The following is a 20,766-nucleotide window of genomic DNA, read 5'->3' on the forward strand; positions in this document are numbered from 1 at the left end:
TGTTAGATACAAATAGCTAATATTTCATGTCCTTGTACATTTAAGCAAGCCAATAAAGCCAATATTAAGAAGAGCGGCACTTTAGTGCTTTTGTTTTAGCTTCGAGTGAATTATAATATCCTATTCAAGTGGAAACAAATAATTGTAGCATTGAGTTCAATTAGAGTACAATAGATAGCAAAACTTACTAATAACATGTTAAGAACAACAATTTACTACGACAATAAAAAATGCACAAACCATTTGACAACCCAATTTCATGATCACTCCAAGCACATAGATTTTGTTACCATTTTCTTAAAGACAACTTTCAAAAGAGAAGTAAATCTTCATTATGTTCTTTTAGACGGACAAGTTGCAAACAACATTTTGACAAATCCCATGTCCAATGGCAAGGTTGAAACACTACAACAAAGTTAGAGTTGTTGGGGAACACCTCATTATGAAGACAACATCACAAAGTTATGAGGTCACTTAACTAGATTTTGGCACTAACATAACAAAGTCAGAATTTTTTTATATATTTTTGTCATTTGACATAAATTTCACTGGTATTATTGGTTTATAAAGCTACTAATGGTAGGGCATTATTTATTAACTTGGTTTTAGATATAGATTATTGTTATTTTTATGCATTGTTTTCTTTTTAATTTTACTTTATTTTACAGATGTAAGCTTATTTTTAGTGTGCTTTTTTATTATAAAAAATACTTAAAAATAAAGTGTTGTCTTTTAATTCACAAAGCAAGCAATCTATCTAGCATTTTGGGTGAATGCTTTGTAATACATAGATACATCGAATAAGAGAATGTTATTCAAGAAATAAATGATATATTTAAATCTTAATTTTCATTCATTATTTTTGTACCTCTAAAAGTTTGCTCATAGATTATTCAAAGTTGCAAGTTTGATTGAAGTTTAACCAGGACAATTTATTTCAAATCGTATAGCACAATCTTACATACTATATGTTAAATATTAACAATTTTTTCTTTTAAAAAAATAAAAAATAAAAAAATCTCCATTTGGATTATTTGTATTGTACCCATTTATTTTTACAATATCCCAAGTAATTGCAATATCTTTTTCTCTTGTTTTGTTGTGGTATTCCTTGAAATAATATTTGCTTCTAGGATATGATATATAAACAAAAGATTCCTAAAAAAGACACAACCTTGTGATGATGTGACAGAGATGTTGACTTATAGTGGAAGTGTCGTTCAAAATAGAATCAGAAGATGAATTAAGATGGTTAACTGTAATCAATATTGCTTTCAATTATACATGGCAAAAACTGATAGGAAAATGAGAAAGGTATACAGAATAAATGATTTAACAAATGAAAGAAAAGCAGGGCAAGGAGACATGTACGTTTAGGAAAGTGATTGCTAATTTGACAAATCCAGGCTTAGGTTGGATCTTTGGAAAGGCCAGGTCTGTCTTTTAGCAGTTAAAAGCAATAACAACCAAAACCGAAGGAGAATGCAGTGGGGGGTCTGAAAATTAGAGGTGGTTACAATCCCTTTTCCAACTCACCATGTCGGTTCAAATGCATAAAGGTGAACAAATCTTATCATGTATATTAGACTGATGAAGCATACATTAACATAGGTAAGGAAACAAAATGGAAATTAACATATGCAAGGATGACTACAACGGGACAGAACTTTGACCGGAAATAAGTTTATTAAGAATTTGAAGGGAAAATAAGTTGAGCTAAGATAGCAGCTTGTGTTTAGTATTAAATGGGAGGAAACAGTAAAAAAAATCAGGAAAACTATATTAACATCTTCCCCCATTTCCTTTCATAACATTAGGATTGTAGTCTCTCATTTAACTATACTAACTTAGCACTGTCGATTTTTGTGTATAACTAGATATCTGACAAATAATGAATTTTTTCATATTATTTTCATGTCATCCAGACTGATAACATCATGATCAAAAGAGTGTGCTCTCTCATTTGATCATACTACTTGGCACTGTCAGTTTCTGTGTAGGGCTGGACATCTGAAAAAGAAATGAATTTTTCATATTATTTCCTGTCATCCAGATTGATACTATCATGACCAAGTGCTCCATTTCATCTAGTCTGATATCTCATAATCTTTGAGAGAATGATTAAGTGTGGATGTCATGAAGCAAGCAGCAATGTTAACATATGGCTCTGCAATTGGCCAACTCGAATATTTCATATTCTTTTTTTTTCAGTCAAATGGGAGCTGATACGTATGCAAAAATTGGTTTGGATGGAGGGTTTCTGTACATGAAATCCACTTAAACAAAAAAACTGACAAAACTGAGAATAAGAATGGAAAACATGTTATGCTTGGTTCCTACAGAAGTATATTTGGATATTACACTCAGCTCAGGGTACCATCATGTTCACCATTGGAAGATATCGAGCTAGACATATAAAAATTTGTCACATTTGTCATGAGACTGAATGACAGGAAAAAATTCATTCATTGGTCAGTTGTCAATCCTACAAAACAACTAATAGTTCCAGGGTAGCTTTCTTAAATTAGATGCCGTGACCCTGACCATACGAAAAATAATAAGAAGCTGTATATCTAGTTAATGACAGATCACTCTACTGCTGACTTCTACAACTAGGCAATTATTTTTGCTATTTCCTACTTATGATGGAGATGCTAAAAAGACTAATGAGGTGTATAAGTAAAGGAAACCATAGTGGCATTACATTTGAACAGCTAAAAATAAGGAATTTTAATCTTTTTTATTTATGTCTAACGCAGTGAAGAGGTTACAAATAAACACGGTATATTAAAATGAAAAGAACAGAAAATTTTAGAAAACTACTTTTACCTAAAAGGATTTCTGTAAAAATTTAAAAATGAAATTCTGCTCCTAAAGTTGTAGGTAGGAGATAATGTGACGGAGCATGGCTTACTATTTTAGAAGCAGTCCAACGACTTTTACCTAAATATTCATTAGGATATAAGTTAATATAAAAACCCTCATTAAAGGTAAAACTTTAAAAAAAAATTTAGAATGCCATCGAGATTGATAACATGTTGTGACCATCTACTCCAGAGTCCACGTCATGTGGTCTGATATCTTATAAATTTTGAGGATATCGTAGGTGTGGATGTAATTAAGCAAGTAGCAATATTAATTTATGGCTCTACAGTCACCCAACCAGAAGATTCCTTCTTCATTTTTTTCTGAGTCGAATGGGATCAGCCGATCAAGGTAAGTGCGGAGAAATTGAAATGGGTAGAGGGAAAGATCTGCTGAAGATAGAATTCATTTAAGACTAAAAAACCGACACAACTGAGAATATGAATGGAAAAGATGTTCTGTTTGATTCCTGGAGAAATGTATTTCTACAAGGCACTCAGTTCTGGGTACCGAACATGCTCATTTTTAGAAGATATTGAGCCAGTCAAAAAACAATTTGTTACAATGTTATGCAACTGGATGACAGGAAAAAATACATTCATTGATCAGATGTCAGTCCTGCAAAACAACTAATAGTTCAAAGGTAGCCCTCTTAAATTAGATACCATGATCCTGACCATGCAAAAAACAATAGGAAGCCCTCTGTATATCTAGTTAATGACAGATCACTCTACTGCTGACTTCTACAACTGAACAATTATTTTTGCTATTTTCTACTTGTGATGGCGATGCTGAAAAAATTAATGATGTGTATAATTAAATGAACTCATAGTGGCACTCCATTTACACTGCATTGCAAATGTGTAAATGGAAATCAAGTAACCCAGATTTAAAACAGCACAAAGTCAGGAAACAAAAAATTAATGCTATATTCTTAAAAAGGGGATTTTGATCTTGTTATTTCATTTCTAATCTAGTATGGAGATTAGAAATAATTAAATAAACACAATACATTTTTAAAAAATACCAACTAAAAAACATAGAATAGGAAATTGAAAAAAACGATTTTGGTTTTACCTAGACGATTTTTGTAGTAGGTAGGAGATAATGTAATGGAGCATGGTTTACTATTTTAGCAGTCCAGAACCTTTTACCCTAAACATCATTAGAATATAAAGTAATATAAAAGCCCTAATTAGTGTTTAAAGCTAAAATTTAGTGTTCCACAGGGATGCATCCCCCCAAAAAACCAAGGCTGATTAATGGCCTATCCTAGCAGGTTAATTAATTAATTAATTAGTTTCCAGGAAAAGATGTCCATGGGTTGTGCATACTCCACAGAAATGCCCGTTTCCATCTTTCCACCACCATCTCCTATCAGGGGATGTCCCTGAGACATCTCCCCCAAAGAATGGATGTTTTTGGGGCGTATTCATGTTTGGTGACTACAAGGAGACGCCAAGAGACTCTTGGGACCCTCAGGGATCTCAATCATGTCTCTTGAATGTACTGGAAATGCCCAAGCATCCCCTGTGCCATTCAGCTCAAAGAGTGCATTTTAAAGAAAAAAATAGATATTTTTATGTTTGTGCCAGTAACCCTGACCCTAATGTTTTATGGGCCCTACCCACATCTTAAGTAATCACAAAAAGTGATAAAGGCTGCAATAATGAGAGCATTAGCATAGGAAAATTGGAAGCAATACGAAGCATATAGCATTAGCCAAGTCTTCATCAGTTGAGTGCACACATTAGGAAGAGTAAAAACAGGAGCAAGTGCCAAGTCTTCATGGAACACTAGAATGCTGTATAGCCCTCATCATTTAGAGTGGTTAGACTCTTTAGCTTTACTATTAGTTCTGAGTAACCAAGACTCGGTTAGAAGTAGTAAGGACTTGATGCTACTCAAAACACAGTGATAAAATTTTGAAAATGATGTGCACCATGAAGGTTTGTGTGGTTTCAAAGACCTTATTTTGGGCTCGTTAGAGGGGGCTCTAACCCCCGACCCCACCCTATACTATGGCTAGGGCATCGCACATAGACCCCACAAGGGACACTACCCCCAAATCCCTACCCAGTACCCACTACCATCAAACCACCATCCTATCACCATCCCATCAGGCCCAAATCTAGGCCCTTGGTCCCCATCTCCCAGCACCTTCCCCCACCCTCCCCCCTCAAGACTTCTTGGGACATAGACAAAGCTTTAAAATAATATTTGGAATGGCTAAACTTGGACCTAAATTAAAATATTGTGTAAAAATATTTAAATATGCCAAAAGGAGGATAGATATACATTAAAAAAAAATCGGAACTACTTTCTAAAACTAGAGAAATGACACGGCAAATGGATCTTTCTCACGTGGGTTTAATCATGAATTTTTGGACTGTAATGCCACTATGTATGCAGCAACAAGGATTGACATTTGAATATCGAGATAACTTTTTAGAGTGGTGCACAACATAATAGTTGGGCATGTCATGTAGGCCACAGTTACCAAACTTGTGAATAATCTAGCCAATCTCCTGAGACCCATGTTAGGCAAGCCTAAACAAGGCTTGCCAGTTTGTTTCACAGACTCTGCATGTCTGTCCAGTTTTACTGGGGTCTGGCTGAGTCTATGCCAAATTTTACAAAAAAACAAACTTTTTGTAAAATATTTTTATATCATTATTTTCTAAAAAGAAATATTCGAAAACTCACAACTCAATAAATTAAAAAATACATAAATTTATTAACTAGGCAAAACTCAAGAATTCTCACCAAGGCTTGCCAAAAGTTGGCAAGGTGAGTTAATAGGCAATTTCCCCTGCTGCAAAATTAACTCAAGTACCTGCAAGTTTCCCAAGTACTCAACAATATTTTGAACTACGATAGAAAGTGCTGAGTTTTGTGCCAAGTCCAACTCTAAGCAAAAATCAGCTTGCCAAGTCTGTGCCTAGTCCAAGTCTAGTAACTGATACAATCAAACAACAAATAGATGCTACACTAGATATGGAAAAATTTGGTCATAATGGAATCCAACTAGTTGACATAAAGAAATTCATTCATTTGTCAGATGTCTGGATCTACACACTACAATAAAAAAGAATGAGAACTACTAAACATGGACACTCCTTAGAGTTGGCATGGTGCATAACACAAAGACTTGGTATGTCATTCAAATAGAAAGCCATGAATAGCCTGGAGTAGCTTAAGTTCCTTGTAAGAAGGTGCACTGAACGAGACTGGTATTGGTTCAATATCATTTATGAATTTGTAAAATATCAACCTGTACTGCATCCTAATCAAATCAAATTTTAGAATTTTGATTCTTTGTACATGATATCAATTCAACTACTAAAGCCAATATTTCAAAGGTTGTCAATTTAGACTGAAATTTTACAGGAAAAAAAAATTGGGTGTCATGAACCAAGTAGTTATGCAAAGTGGTATTTAGTCTTTAAGTCAGTAACAGAGCGGTCCAAACTAAGTCCCATCATTATCTTCTATAAAATCAAGGTTGCAGTCTCTCATTTAAGAAGACTACCAATCAATGTCAGTTGTTGTGTATGTTAGACCATCAGGCTTACCATTTGTAGTTAAGTCCCAATAGTGACTTAGTGGTGTGTAATGATGTTAGCTATTATTAGTATTTAGAATCTTGGACAAGTATCGCATTTATTTTTGCTGCTTAAATATCTAGAAATCTATATAATGAGATGAACCTCTTCATAATTGTCACTCCAATATCTAATTATATCATATTGCGCTATTAGCTCTTTCTCTCAATATGGTATCAAATGAGGGTTTTAACCCAGTCACATCACACAAGGAAAATCATGAGATCACAGACAGAATTGCATTTTGCAGCCGTCAGGATTGAAGACACCAGTCATGCATTTTTTTGCCAATGCTAAGGTAAGGCATGTTAAGGAAAATTCATTCACCAAAATTCTGAACCATGAGTTTTCTTTTATTTTATGAATTGCAATTTGCAAGGCACAATCTATTGCAAAGCTTGCAGGATTGTGGGTCAAACAACAGTCATTTCTCAAATTGTCTGTGCACAAGAAAGAGGTCATGAATCACAAAAGATCACGGGGTTTGTGCAATTGCAAGGGCAAAAAAAAATGAAGAATATAAGCCTAGAGGTCATGTGGGACCCCAGGATGTGACACTCTTTTGCAATGACCAGTCATGGAATAGTCGTAGCTAGGATGTGGGCTGAATCCATAAATAAGCAAGAGATTTTAAGGCTTTATATATTTTGCTGGTATTTAAATATACTAAACCCTGGCTGTGAAATCCGCGTATTTATCTACATTCAAAAATTGCTTTAAGCATGTGGATCATAATCCAAAAGAATTTGAGGATGTGAGCAGTTTGAGAAATTTTATTTTTTGGTAAAGATTTTTTTAAGAATTGAAAAATTAGAAAAATATAAGTCTCAACTTCCACAACTAAAAAGTAAAAATCCAAGTGCAATTGTTGAAAAAGAACTTGGGTTAATAGTAAATGAGAATAGGAAACCACCTACAACAAATAAATTACTGGATTGGCAGATTGGAGAATATAAAGCCAAATCCATTATTAGTCTTGCTCTCTCTGATTCTGAGTTAATTCATATGGATCTAAAACAATTATTTAAAAAAATTGGGAAAACTTAGATAAATTGTTTTCAGTAACAACAACTAATGCAAAGTTTTCTCTAAAGCTTCAGCTATTCAAATTTAAAATAGTCAATGCAATCACCATGTCTACCCACATAAGCAATCTGAAATCTCTCCTTAGACAGCCAGCAAATGTTAATGCTATGGTAGATAAGGATGTTAAAGCCATTTTATTATACAGCCTCCCTTCTAAATACAGCAATGTCATTTTTACTCTCAGTCAGATGCCTTCTCAAACTTTGTAAGATCCAATTTCAGCTCTCTTTGCTATAGTAAAAGACAACTACAGGAGAAACAGAAAATGATCCACAACCTAAGAAGGCATTTTACTCAAGAAGCAATTATAGAAGATCAAATTAAGACAAAGAGGAGGTTTAATGTTATTATTGCAAGAAAAGAGGTCACACAACCTGGAACTATAGCATTCAAGCTAATGATGTTCTCAGGGGAAACTTCAATGACAAACTAAATGAGGCTAACATTGTCATTGTTGAAGATCCACTTACTACTAAAAATGGTGAAAACTTTGTTAATGAATAAAAAATATTTAAAAAAGCACACACTCAGAAAACAGGGACGGATCTAGTGAGATGAAGCATAGCATGCATGGCTGCTCAGTTAGTTCAAGAGTTTGAGAATCTTGAAAATTATACCCTTATGAGCGTCATGAGGTGTCATGAGACAACTTGATGAAGCACTATGGATGTAGCTCAACATTAATAGTTGTCCAATATATCAGGTAATTTGTAATCTAGGAGCTTGTGCAAGTGAAATCCACAAACTCAAGAATTCGGTACAGAAGCTATGCCTTTGTGGGAGTCACAAGGGAGCTTGATGCAGTTCTATCTAGTCAAAGAACTGTTTTCAAAGAGAAGATTCTGACGTGTTTAATTTTCAGTCAGTGTGTTAGCATATTTTTCTTTTAATTAGTAAACCTTAAGAGGGGTTGTTAAAATATAAAAAATCACTGTCGTGACTTGATGGTGTGTAATGATGTTAGCTTTTGATTAGCATTTAGAATCTTTGACAAGTGCCACATTTATTTTTTGTTGGTTATATCTCTCAAACTCTATATACGGAGATGAACCTCTTTGCAATCAGCTCACCAAAATCTAATAATATTATATTGTGTTATTAGCTCTTTCTCTCAATCGTCTATGCCTCAACATCTAACAAATGAAAACAGAACCCATATTGTCATAACTCATAACATTGTGACCAATTGCTCTATCTCATCTAATCTGACATCTTCTGATCTTGAGCAGATGACAAGTCTGGGCGTAGCAAACTAAGTAGCAGTATGGACAAATGCTTCTGTAGTAATCTCACCACAAATTTCTTTTGCATTCTTCTTCTAAGTCTAATGGGATTCTATAAGCAGGAAAACCAGCTTGGCTGGAGGATCTACTGAACTAGAAACTCCTTTGACAAACAAAACCCACCCATAGGACTAAAAAGAAAAGTGAAAAAGCTGTATTGCTACAAGAAAATGTAGGCTCAAGATCAGTATATATCCAACTAGAATATATTAAACCCAATGACATGAAGAAAGTCATTTCTGGTAAGATGTTCAGGCCTGCACAGCTGATGGTGCCAACAAAATCTTCTCAATTCAGAAAGAACAATGTGACATTACAAACAAAAAGGGAAAGAACTCGTATTATCCAGTTAACAATGGAGTACACTGCTACCAACTTATGCAACTAAAAATCACTTTTACCACAAGTATATAAAATAACAACAAACGAGACTCGCAGCATCTAGGTCCTCCTCTTTCTATTTGTTTATGAAACGTAACAGAAGACTTAGCATGTCATGCAGCCAGACCACCACAGAAAGCCTGGAGCTACAAACATTACAACCTTGGTTCCCTGCAGGCATTTGCATTACACGGAAAGTGTACAGATCTAATATCATACTACGAATTTGTAAAATAGCAACGTGTAATCCATCCTGATTCAACCATGACTTGAGATTTAAAATCTGTATGGTTAATATCATCTCACTTACTTTGCTCCAATAGTTCAAAGATTGTTGATATAGATGGAAATTTAATTTCAGATTCCAGGCATCTTCATCATAACGTGAAAAGTAGTTTCAAATTCATGCATCTTAATGAGGTACAGAGAATTTGGTTTTGCAACAACTGCCCCCAACCAACCCCATTTTACCACCGAAGCTAAATAAAGTGAAATATAAACAATATTGAAATATTCCTAAATTAGACAAAGGGTAAAATTAACATGATACAATTATATTCAATTAAGAAAAAGTCACCATGGTACTTGGTTTCAGCTGAACGAATATTTGAATGTATATTGCACATGGTATAGAAACTCTTTTTTATTGCCAAGTAAATCTGCTTATTTAATAATTTGTTTTTGTCTTATTATGTTTCTCTTATTACGAATATTATCTTACTCTTTTCACCGTTACATATGTATTAGTTATTTGATTCTCAGCAACAAGGACACAATGTCCAAACTTTACAACAAGGGAGAGAGAACCGTGAAGTCTACCACACCAGATGAGTCAAAATCCAGCCAATGATGTATGATTGGAATCATTGCTCATCATTACAGTATTACTAAAATCTGGTTGTGACTCTATGCAATCAGTTATAATTATAATCATAGAAATAAATTGGAATTTTAAGTGTTCCAATGTTGTTATAATCAAAATTGAAGCCTGCTAATTTCGCTAGTTTTAATGTTCGTGCAATCAGCTTTAAAATAATGAGGTTGCTAACAAATTAATCAGCAACTATATACCCGTACCATAACTTCATCAATGTGTGAAATTTTCCACTTTCTGCTATTCCAAGTCTTCCCATAACTGAAAAGAAAATTATTTTATCTACACAAAGATAATTATCATTTCTATAGATTGCCGCAAATTAAGAGTCAAATAAGCAGCTAAATCATTCTGGACACTAATGTTCACAGTCCCTCATCCATATAACTTCGGGGAAAAGCCAACAGAAAGCCAATTCATCATTCAATGAACAGGTATAATGTGAATAAAAGAAATTTCAAAACTCCTAGTCACTGGATTTAAGTATTATTCAACAAATTTTAAATAGCATCTTACCACGTCTTGGCTTATCCTCTATTTTCTATCATTCTTTGGTCAGAAGTCTTGATGACTACCTGTCAAAAAAAATGTCATCATAAGAAAATTCAAAACCTCAAACTCAGAGAAACTCCCTTACCCTTGCTCCGTAAGCTACAAACTTTTCTACTGTCAAGCACCAAAGAAGTTGGCAGTCTACTGCTGCTGAGAAATACTCAAAAGGTTAACCAGATCATTGATGTTGAAGAAATGAAGGTGCAAATGTTCCAACCATGGAATTTGAGAAGCGTAATTCACGAAAAACATAGATGACCTTGTACATTCTTCGGAATCCCTAGTTGAGATCATGTATAGTCTGCATCTGTCAAAACATACATTTACACCTACAGCTTTATCCATGTTTACAATCATTGGTTTGGAGACATTATTGTGTAGGCAATTAGCCTAAAAGAGCTCCTATGAGTTCCCTTTTTTTGCTTCCGCCTGTTGATCTTATGGCATCCAAATAAGAAAAAGTTCATGTAGCCATAATAGCACAATTAAATACAAAGGGACCAATAGATCCTCCAACCCTAGTCAGAAATCGCCAATCCGCTTCTGATGCACTTGGATCGGGTCTGGAAGTGTAGATGGATATGCCATAGGCATACATACTTTGAGATGCATCTCTGTCTCCTCCAATCAGAAGCAGCTCGTTGCCTAAGGACTTGAATGCCACACCCCATCCACTGTTAAAATCAGCTCTGACAGGGACTTCTCCGAGCACTCTCCATTTATTTGCTTTCTTAATATAAACTTTTAGTTGGTTCATTGAAGCCTCCAAGGCATACAGCTCATTGTTGGCAACAGCTACAAGAGGCGGTGCCTGAGAAATGGGATTCCTAGATCCTGAGGGTTTCATGTTTTCAATCAGCTCCCAGGATTTCTTCTCAGAATCATACACTTCACCACAGGCAAGATCACCATGCTCTCCTGTCCCTCCAATAACATAAAATTTGCCATCCATGTAGCATCCAGAGCAGAGCTTCCTCTTTTTATTCATGTTTGGCAGAGGCTCCCATCTCTGATTGTCAGGATCATACCTCTCTGCACAATTCAAAAGTTCTCCTGTTGCACTGATTCCCCCAGCAACAAAAGCAAAATTGCCACAGCTTGCAGATGCATATAGACACCTAGGAGTAAGCATTGCCGGTCCCTTGTACCACTTGTTGGTTACAAGATCATACCTCCAGATCACAAGCCCTTCAATCTCTCGGCCCAGGACAAGTAGCTGAGTGCCTGCACAAAGAGATTCCTTGTCACTTGAAGCGAAACAGGAATCAGAGGGCAGATCAGGCAATCTACTCCATCTCCTTGAGAATGGATCGAATGCGCGCCATTCAAATTGGCCACTAGCAAGCATGTAAACCCACTGCTCAGCTATCTTCTCTTTTCTCCTAATCTTGTATAGTTCCCCACTGCTAGCTAAAGCGGAATATTTTTTATTGATAAGGAATAGCTTACCATACTCTGCTCTAGATGTGTGCGCAAGACAAAGAAGTGCAAGTTCATCATTAAGCCCGGGCATGTATGAATAATCTGCATCCTGAGATTGATCATTAAAACTACCAGATTCAGCATCTTCTTTAGAATCTGCTGCGAGCTCTTTGATTGGACTTGTATGATCAGCCTCTTCGATCAAGCTTGTAGCAGCCACCACCTTTGCCTCACCATTTACTTTGCAACTGGGTGTTGTGCAATCACCACCGATCTCCAACTTCCTGGTATGACCTCCGTTCTCGCAAGTAACATTCACTCTATTCCTATGCTTTTTCCTTGAAGATCCAAAAGATGTTGAATCAAGGGGTTTGCATTCTTGAACAGAATCGATGGATACAGTACCGCTGGCCTTCCCATTAGGGGTGCACCTTAATTTACCGTTGGGTTGACCATGTGATTTGAATCCGTTCCTGTGCCTCAGATCATATCTTCTTCCATTAACTTGGACGGAGGAGGATTTGGAAGTTTCCTTTGCTAGATCTTGTTCCACATCGTGATCTTGGCAGTCCATGGCTGAGAACAATCTGCCAGATTTCTCCACCATCGGAGGGCCACTCAATGTACTCAAACAATTTCAACTTGGAATATCCCAGTACCACAAAGGCCGCAAGGGGAACAAGCCAAATTAGAGAAGTGGGTACTGGAGAGAAATACTCGGCGCGGCAAAGCAGCAAGTACTGGAAATTGAAAAGGACCTGCAAAGCGAGAATTTTTTGCCAGAAGATGATGAAGCAGGAGCAGAGTGTGATGTCAGACGATTCGCTGAGCAGAATGAATTTATATAAATATCTGCAAGCCTGCAATGAGCAATAGGCACAGCAAGTACCTTAGTGGTGGAGGCCTGGATTAAAGGATCAGATTCAGGAACAAGAGCTCTGAGCCATTAGCCAGACAGGATTCGTACCCTCACCCAGTCATTGATCGCAACCGCAAGGGAAGGACAACACACCCATTGATCGAAGCGCACAATACAATAAAATAACACCCCACAAAACTAGATGCACGCCAGATGTCTGCTAAAATGGTTGCACAAGCTCAAAACAGGACGCACGCTAACTGTTTGCGAAAAGTCCTCACCCAGCCCAGAAAAATTCCGGCTCCATCTCTCCCCCCGACCACATTTCTGACTGAACTCGCAATACCCACTGGGCCCTGATACATCATAAAACCTACTATTTATTTATTGTACCATAAACTTTTGGGATTCCAATCCACCTGAATTCTATCTCAAACCAACCAAACTCCCTCCTTTCCTAGTCCCCTCCATTGTACATCTGACCAAAATTAAAAAAATATTGAATAAAACGAGACAAGCCACAGTAAGTTCACCAGTGCACTCACAAAAAAAATACAAAAATAAAAACAAACATGTACCTGATGATGGAAACAACCAACGAGCCAACACATGGCCGCAAAATCCACACCCCCCTGTGTGCTTTTCACCTTTCCTTTTTCCGAATATTTGTCAAATCCCGGGCGTGCGCCGGCGGGGATTCTCAGGCCGATGCGACCAATTGCGTGCTCCTAAATTCGTAATCCATGCCCAAATCCAAGAGCCTTCTAATCTCTAGATTGAATTAACGTGTGATGCTCGCTCTCTATTGGCCTAAAATCAGCGCCTAAGCTTTTTATCCTAGGTGCGCTAAATTTAACGGAGCCTCGGCGTCCCCAATTTAGCAGGATCGCCAGTGGCGGACAGCCTGGCCAGTGTGCGGTCTCCCACAATGGAGGGCGCCAGGACGAGTTAGTTATCTCAGCCTTCCATCTTCATCCTCATGTGGGGTTAGGGTTACAATTAACCCTACAATTTGACGCTCATCCCTACCTGTCATATAAAAATTCTATGACGATTTGGCCATTTTACTGCCGATTTTGAACATCAAATTTCAGGCCTGGTTTCTAGTTGCCTATGGCGACATAGGCTCGTGGGGTCGCCGAAAGCCGGCGCCATTAGCGTGACAGTTGCCGGCCAAACCGCTATCTGCTTTCACTTTCCGACGATTTGATTAAACCCTGGGTTAGTTGGTCTGCTAAGCCTGGTAAAGTTTAGGTAGTCCCGCGGCGCACGTGAATTCGGCTCTAACTAAATATTCTGACAGTTTTTTCGTCCTCCACGCACTTACCTAAGCCGCCGCCTCTGGTCACATGTAAGCTTTGTAACTCGTGTTTGTTCGGACATAAACACTTGGAAAGTAAACTAGGTAGTCAGTCACTCTCTACTTCTACGGTCACCTCGCTTATTTTCTCTGCCTAAAACGCTCTTAATTGTGGAGGTTTTTTTATAGGGTCAAATGCACTTTACTCGTTATTTTAGTCAACTAAGTATATTTTTTATAATTAAGATGTCACCCTTCCCCTTGTTAATGGGTCTTTGGACTGGCAACGGCTAGTCTTCATACAAAATGGTACTGTAAAAAAAGATTTCAAATCTACAAAATACAGTGTTTTTTTGTCTCATTTTTTGTGTTTTTACAGTCATGAGGATGCAGATCATGAAGATTTAGCTACTGAAAATTTTGTGAAATTTCATTGTTCATAAGGCACAACATTTGCTGAAGGTTTCGCAAATGGGGCTACAAGCTAAGTGGGTTTAACCTTGGAGGGAACTCTGTGGTTAAGTGCACTTGAGTTGGAGTAGTACTGGGATGGGTGACCTCCCCAGAATTCTCAATGCATCACCCTTATGAGCATCACCCAGATGCAATGAGTGGACCATTCATTCTCATGAGAGATGAGTTCTTGTGAACCACTACTCATGAAACATGGGTCAATGAGTTTGACTCAAAAACTACACAGTTGAACCTGATATGTGTTTTACAGATTTTAGAAAAATTGTACGGAGTGCTAATTTGAACCCTTATGATGTTGGTGTCGTTAAAGTTAATTCTTTTTTAAAAATAGAAAGGAAATTTGAGTCATTCTAATGGTGGGGTCATTACTATTAATGGATCCTTGGAGTTAGTTCTTTTAAAAATCTCAAGTGTGGAGTGAAATGGAATTCATTCAAACTCAATTTTGATGAAGCATGTATAGGAAATTTGAGTCCTCCTTAATGTTGGGTTGTTAAAGTAAATTCTTATGAAAAATGGAAAAGAAATTTGAGTCCTTCTAATTTGGGGATCTTTAAAGTTAATTCTTTTTAAAAAATTAGGAATGAAGTTAAATGAAACTTGTTATTGAATGAAGGGTATAAACTCAATTTTGCTAGAGCATGCAAAAGAACTATTGGTACCTCTCATACTAGTTACTATTAAATATTATTAGTATATATATCTTAAATACATCTATCTAAGAAATGTCAAGAAATGTCAAGAGTAATCAAATGAAACTATTTTATTTTACTTTAAATAATATTTACGACATACAAAAATATTTAAATTTTATTGTATCTATTTATTTTTCTTAATATATATTTTTTATTCTAATTTCTAATTATTTATATCTAATTTTAATATTTAAATTTTAAACTTTCTATTATTATTTAAAAATCATTAAAAACAAAAAATTTATAAAATAAAATTTTGAATTGAATTAATTATTCATAATGCCCACCAATAATATATTTGTTTAAAAATATTTGCTATACATCTATCTAAATCTTATAATTTTGATGAGGGTATATCTTCCCTTTTATGTGGTGTTTATTTTGAAAAAATAATGTTTATAACTAAAATTAATATTTTGATATGTAAATAGTTAGTAAGAGTTTTTGTTAACTCACTCACGCTATTACACTCCATCCCTTGCCACCATTATAGAATGTCTCTTGACAATAATGAGGGGAAATTTGTGGAAGCAACATCCAAAAGCTCATAGAAGGGACTAATATTGAAGTCAAAGTGATATGTTTATTGCTCAATCTATAGTTGTGTGCCCATTATAGTGTCAAGAAGGTACAAATTGAAGGGGACTAATAATAACTTTTTTCATAAGAAATAAAGGTGTGTGCTTATTATGGTGTTAAAAGGTATAATTTGAAGGGGACTCAATGGTAATAACTAATGTCATAAGAAATCAAGGCTCATCTACATGTTAAATTAACAACATTTTGTTACAAATTAAGTCATTGTTGGACATCCTTATAAATGATTTCACAATAAACCATACCTATAGGGAAGACAACATGGTTGTAGATCTCCTTACAAACCATGGAATAAAAATGTGAGAGGAGTAAATAATAAGTGGTTCACTTGGTTCATGGGATATCCTTGAAAGGTTGGTATAACAAAATCTACATCTTAAAGGTGATTTCACCAACTACTTACTTGGTTGATGGAAACACAAAAATTCTCCACTTGGCTATGCAAACCATGATGTTAGAGATTGGTTATGGACCCCACAAGCATATGAGTTCAATCAAACCAAGCACTGTCAAGTATAAAGATAGACCAATTCATAATTATGAAAAATACTTCTAGATTTATCAAAGGATATACATTGAAATGCCTTAGATTTTAAATTATCCATCCCTAATTCTCATTTCCAACTTCCGCCATGGATACAAATATGTGTCTAGTGACAAAGAAAAGGCAAGTAGCCTTCATATAGTGGCATCTATATTTTGTAGCTCAAGAAGGTGCTTAAAATTAGCTTCATAATCATTTTGTATGTCATCAAGTTTGTTCTAAATGAACCATTTATGCTCATAGATAGCAAATGTAAAGTAAATAATAACATTTTCTTCCAAGTTCATGGCAATTCTCATGGATGGAGAAGGAGACCATCAAGCCCATGGTTAGGCAATAATAGGGGTAAGGCTTCCTTTGTGAGGACGCGCCTTTCTAGTGCATGAAAATATCATTGCAAGATCTTGACTTTCCTTCAACATCTATTTTGCAAACTACAATGAGGACCCTTGCAATAACCAAGATAAGTATGGGATTTATTTCCTCAAACATATCACAAATGTTACTACACCAAAAGGGTTTGACTATTCCTTTATGTTTTTGGAGGATGGTAATAAGGTGGATTATGAATTGAACCAATAAATTTAAAGTCAATAAAGCCAATGATGGGATTAAAGGAGGTGTTATATTTTATTGTGTTCACTAGTCATTTTACACGAGCCTATCTAAATCTCTCTTTTTGGTTTGTTATTTTGTGGTGTATGATTAATTGTGACTCTTTGTGGGAGATTGTTGTCATAGAAATATTAGTTGTTAATATTATATTAATATGAACATATGAACTCAAATTCAAAATTTATGTAATGACTTATGTTTATTTTCTATTTGGAGGATTTTATATCATTCACAAAGATGACATGAGAGCATGAGCCTTTAGGATGAAAAATCTTTGCCTCGGAGCCACTCTTTGCTTGAGAGCCACTCTTTGCCTGAGAGCCAAGGACTCAAAGGTATCCATTCCACCAAATTTTCCTAGGGCTTGATCTCGAACTCATCCCTTTTGATGTTGGGGCCTTGCACTCAACAAGTCTTGATCCTTGGTGGGCTCATTTAAAACTATTCAACTTCACCAATAGATCAAGGACCCATTGACTATAAGCTCAATCTTGTTAGAGAATGTGTTAGTTGTCTAGTTAAAGATTATGAAGGAAAACTTGTGGGAATAGTATACAAAAACTCATGGAAGTAACTGACATTGAATTCAAAGCATTGTGTTTATTTCTCAGTCTATAGACCCATGTGCCCATTATGGTGTCAAGAATGTACCAATTGAAGGGGACTCAATGGTAATTGTAGACACCTAAAATTGTCCTACGCTCGCATATGCCAATTTCACTAATTATTCCTCTTTCTTAATTAAATAATTTTAATTATTTAATTAATTCAATTTTTTTCTTCTAAATTAACGTTATTCCTCCATTTCAAAATCATGATTCAAAATTTCCTCTAATTCTATAATCAATTAATCCTTTTCCTCCTAATGTTCATTCTATCCACATTCTATCTTGGTCAACCCTCAATTAGGCTTTTGATGTTCTATCTCATATTTAAGGTGTGTGAATAGATGAGTTGAGTCTTAGAATGAGTGGAATGTGTGAGAAGTGTATGCAAATGATATGCAAGTAGATTTGAGTTTGTGAATGTGTGAAAGTTAGATTGTGAAGAGCTTTGAAGGTGATATATTCAGGAAGACAATGTGCAGAGATAGAGACAATGTTCAAAGATGGTTGCCATGATATTGGTCGCTTGATTATGTTGTTCAAGGAGAATTTCATGTTTAGGAGATCCTTCTCATATTAGTTCTACCATTTTTGTTGTTGTTGAATGACATTGAGTCTTCTAGTAGTATTTTCTATACCTTGCCTTGAAGTAGTGAGCCTCAATTGAGCAAGTCCTTATCTTGTATCTTGCCTAAGGTTGTGCACCTTAGCTCTAAAAGTACATTAGGAGCTATTTCTCCTTGGTAGTGAGCCTAAAACTTTGTAATCATTGTTATTCATATTATGAGTTAGATTGTCATTGTGGCTTTTCGTAGTTTGGGTTTTCCACGTAAATTCTAGTGTTCATGTGTTGGTGATTAGTAAGTTCTTTCAGTAGTGTTTTGTATCTAGTTGAATGTTGTCTATATATATATATATATATATATATAACACCATTTTTAAAGAGTGAGTTATATGTTGTTGCGTATAAATTTTTTTCTACAAGGGATAAAATTATGATTCTTTTAAATTTTTAGATTTGTAACATTGATATGTAGTGTTTGCATTTGGCTTCATAATGTTTTGTTGCATTTTTTAAATTAAATTTTGAAGTCGAAGTAATTATAATTTAGACAGAGGTGTATGTCATCCCACATAACTTGTTCTATATGTATCAGAATTCAATTCATTTATTTTGTTTGAACAAGGACATCAATACCTAGAGCATACATATTTTTCAATTATCTTATAATTAATTTACAATTTTTCCTCTTATATGTGTAAGGAAGTTAAGTAGCGGAACAACTTCCTACATTAACCTTGAGAGGAGGGTAATGCAATTTTTTTTTTATAGATCATTACAACATTTATAGAAAATAGAAATGACATTAAAACATTCAAACCATAACACAATGATTTGCGTGGGGAAAACCCTTTCAGGAGAAAAGCCCCACACTCCAAAAGTCACCCAATATATTATTCAACAATTAAAAAAAATTACAATATACTTGTAGAGCAAGCTCTTCACAGGAGTACCACTAATCAGATATTCAGAGGTATCTCAATAGCCATAAGACTCTTACACATAACCTCTATCTCACACACCTCATATATAGGAGATACAATACAAGAAATCGTCAAACGGTATTACAAAATCATGGGCTAAAGCCACCCAATAAGGTGTAGTCAATCTTATCTCCCTTCTAGATGCCCTACGACATGTCCCTCCCTTTTTACAACTCATTTATGTGTCTGATGTATTTTATATTTCCTATTTCAGGAGTACAAACTTCTAGAGCCCATAATTTGAGAACCGCATGTCCTATTGACGAACCGTTTGAAGCGTCAGAAAGCTTGCAAAGTCCTCTAATGCCTAATAAGATGCTACACCCCTTACGCCCACTTTTCAAGTCATTTTGGGCTTCTAAAGTCCTCAAAATCAAATTTAAACCTTTCATTGGACCCCTCCAAAATAGAAAATTTAATATCTTCAAAACTATATGTGATCTTGCGATGTAACTTTATCGGAATGCTTATCTAGCCAACCAGAAGCTTCAGTGAGAATTTTGCACCATTTCGTGCCGAAATGAAAACTTACTATAAATAATAACCTCATGTAAATACAAGGTTGAGACACCATTTTCCCAACAAATCTCCCACTTGTCGAACACCTTGCAAGAGAAAAGGGAGTATCAACACAATAAATCAATTGCTAGGGGCTTTGAGGCCCATAGAATCCAAACATCATCTGAACTTCTCTGTGCTCACAACCTTAGTTAAAGAATCTGCAACATTCATCAAAGTTTCTACCTTAACCAGCTACACCCTGCCATCTTTGACCATATCTCTGACAAAATGATACTGACCATCAATGTGCTTGGTCTGAGCATGAAATGTCGGGTTCTTAGCTAGGAAGATCGCACTCTGACTTGTTACAATAAATTGTCACGACTCCTTGTTTTAATCCAATATTTGAACATAGACTCTTAAGCCAAATGGCTTCTTTACAAGCATGAGTAGCTTCCATATATTCTTCTTCAGTAGTGGACAAAGCAACCACAACCTATCGCTTACTCATCCAACTAATTGCACCACCAAATAAAGTAAACACATAAGCACTGGTGGATCTTCTACTATCAATATCACCTACTCAGTCTGAATCCACATAACCATGAATATCAAGGGAAATCACATCTCCAACTGAATTACCATGATAACACAAAGAATACTTTGAGGTACCCTTCAAATATCTGAAGACTCTTTTGACTGCATCCCCATTAACTCTACCAGGATTAGACATATATCTGGACATAACTCCCACTGCTGGGCAATGTCTAGTCTAGTACAGACCATAGCATCCATCAAACTTCTAGCTGCACTTTGGTAAGGTACTCTGCTCATGTCTTCCATCTTTGATGGGGATGTAGGACAATCTGCGGCAAATAATTTTGTTCCAACTGTAAAAGGAACACACAATGGTCTACAAACCTGCATGTTGAACCTCTGTAACATTGAATTTACATACTTACT

General features: G+C 35.7%; 1 protein-coding gene across 4 annotated transcripts; it reads right to left on the bottom strand.

The window, feature by feature from the left end:
- Positions 1 to 10,482: 10,482 nt before the first annotated feature.
- Positions 10,483 to 13,985, bottom strand: LOC131069831 (F-box/kelch-repeat protein At3g27150). Of its 4 annotated transcripts, none has more exons than XM_058005405.2 (3): positions 13,506 to 13,895; positions 12,096 to 13,405; positions 10,483 to 11,870 (listed from the first exon to the last, which is right to left on the bottom strand). In XM_058005405.2, exons 2-3 carry the CDS (start codon positions 12,673 to 12,675, stop codon positions 11,110 to 11,112), a joined length of 1,341 nt encoding a protein of 446 aa, XP_057861388.2. In that variant the 5' UTR covers positions 12,676 to 13,405; positions 13,506 to 13,895; the 3' UTR covers positions 10,483 to 11,109. The 4 variants fall into 4 exon arrangements, with proteins under 4 accessions (XP_057861388.2, XP_057861387.2, XP_059063288.1 ...); XM_058005404.2 differs by having other exon boundaries at positions 10,483 to 12,826; positions 12,958 to 13,405; positions 13,506 to 13,889; XM_059207305.1 differs by having other exon boundaries at positions 10,483 to 13,405; positions 13,506 to 13,985.
- Between the last annotated feature and the right edge of the window lie 6,781 nt (positions 13,986 to 20,766).

Source organism: Cryptomeria japonica, chromosome 6 (genome assembly GCF_030272615.1).
Source record: "Cryptomeria japonica chromosome 6, Sugi_1.0, whole genome shotgun sequence".
Classification (NCBI taxonomy): domain Eukaryota; kingdom Viridiplantae; phylum Streptophyta; class Pinopsida; order Cupressales; family Cupressaceae; genus Cryptomeria; species Cryptomeria japonica.

What these genes read in the sequence shown, in the direction of transcription:
- LOC131069831 (XM_059207305.1), bottom strand. Translation starts at nt 12,675, where the DNA reads ATGGTGGAGAAATCTGGCAGATTGTTCTCAGCCATGGACTGCCAAGAT.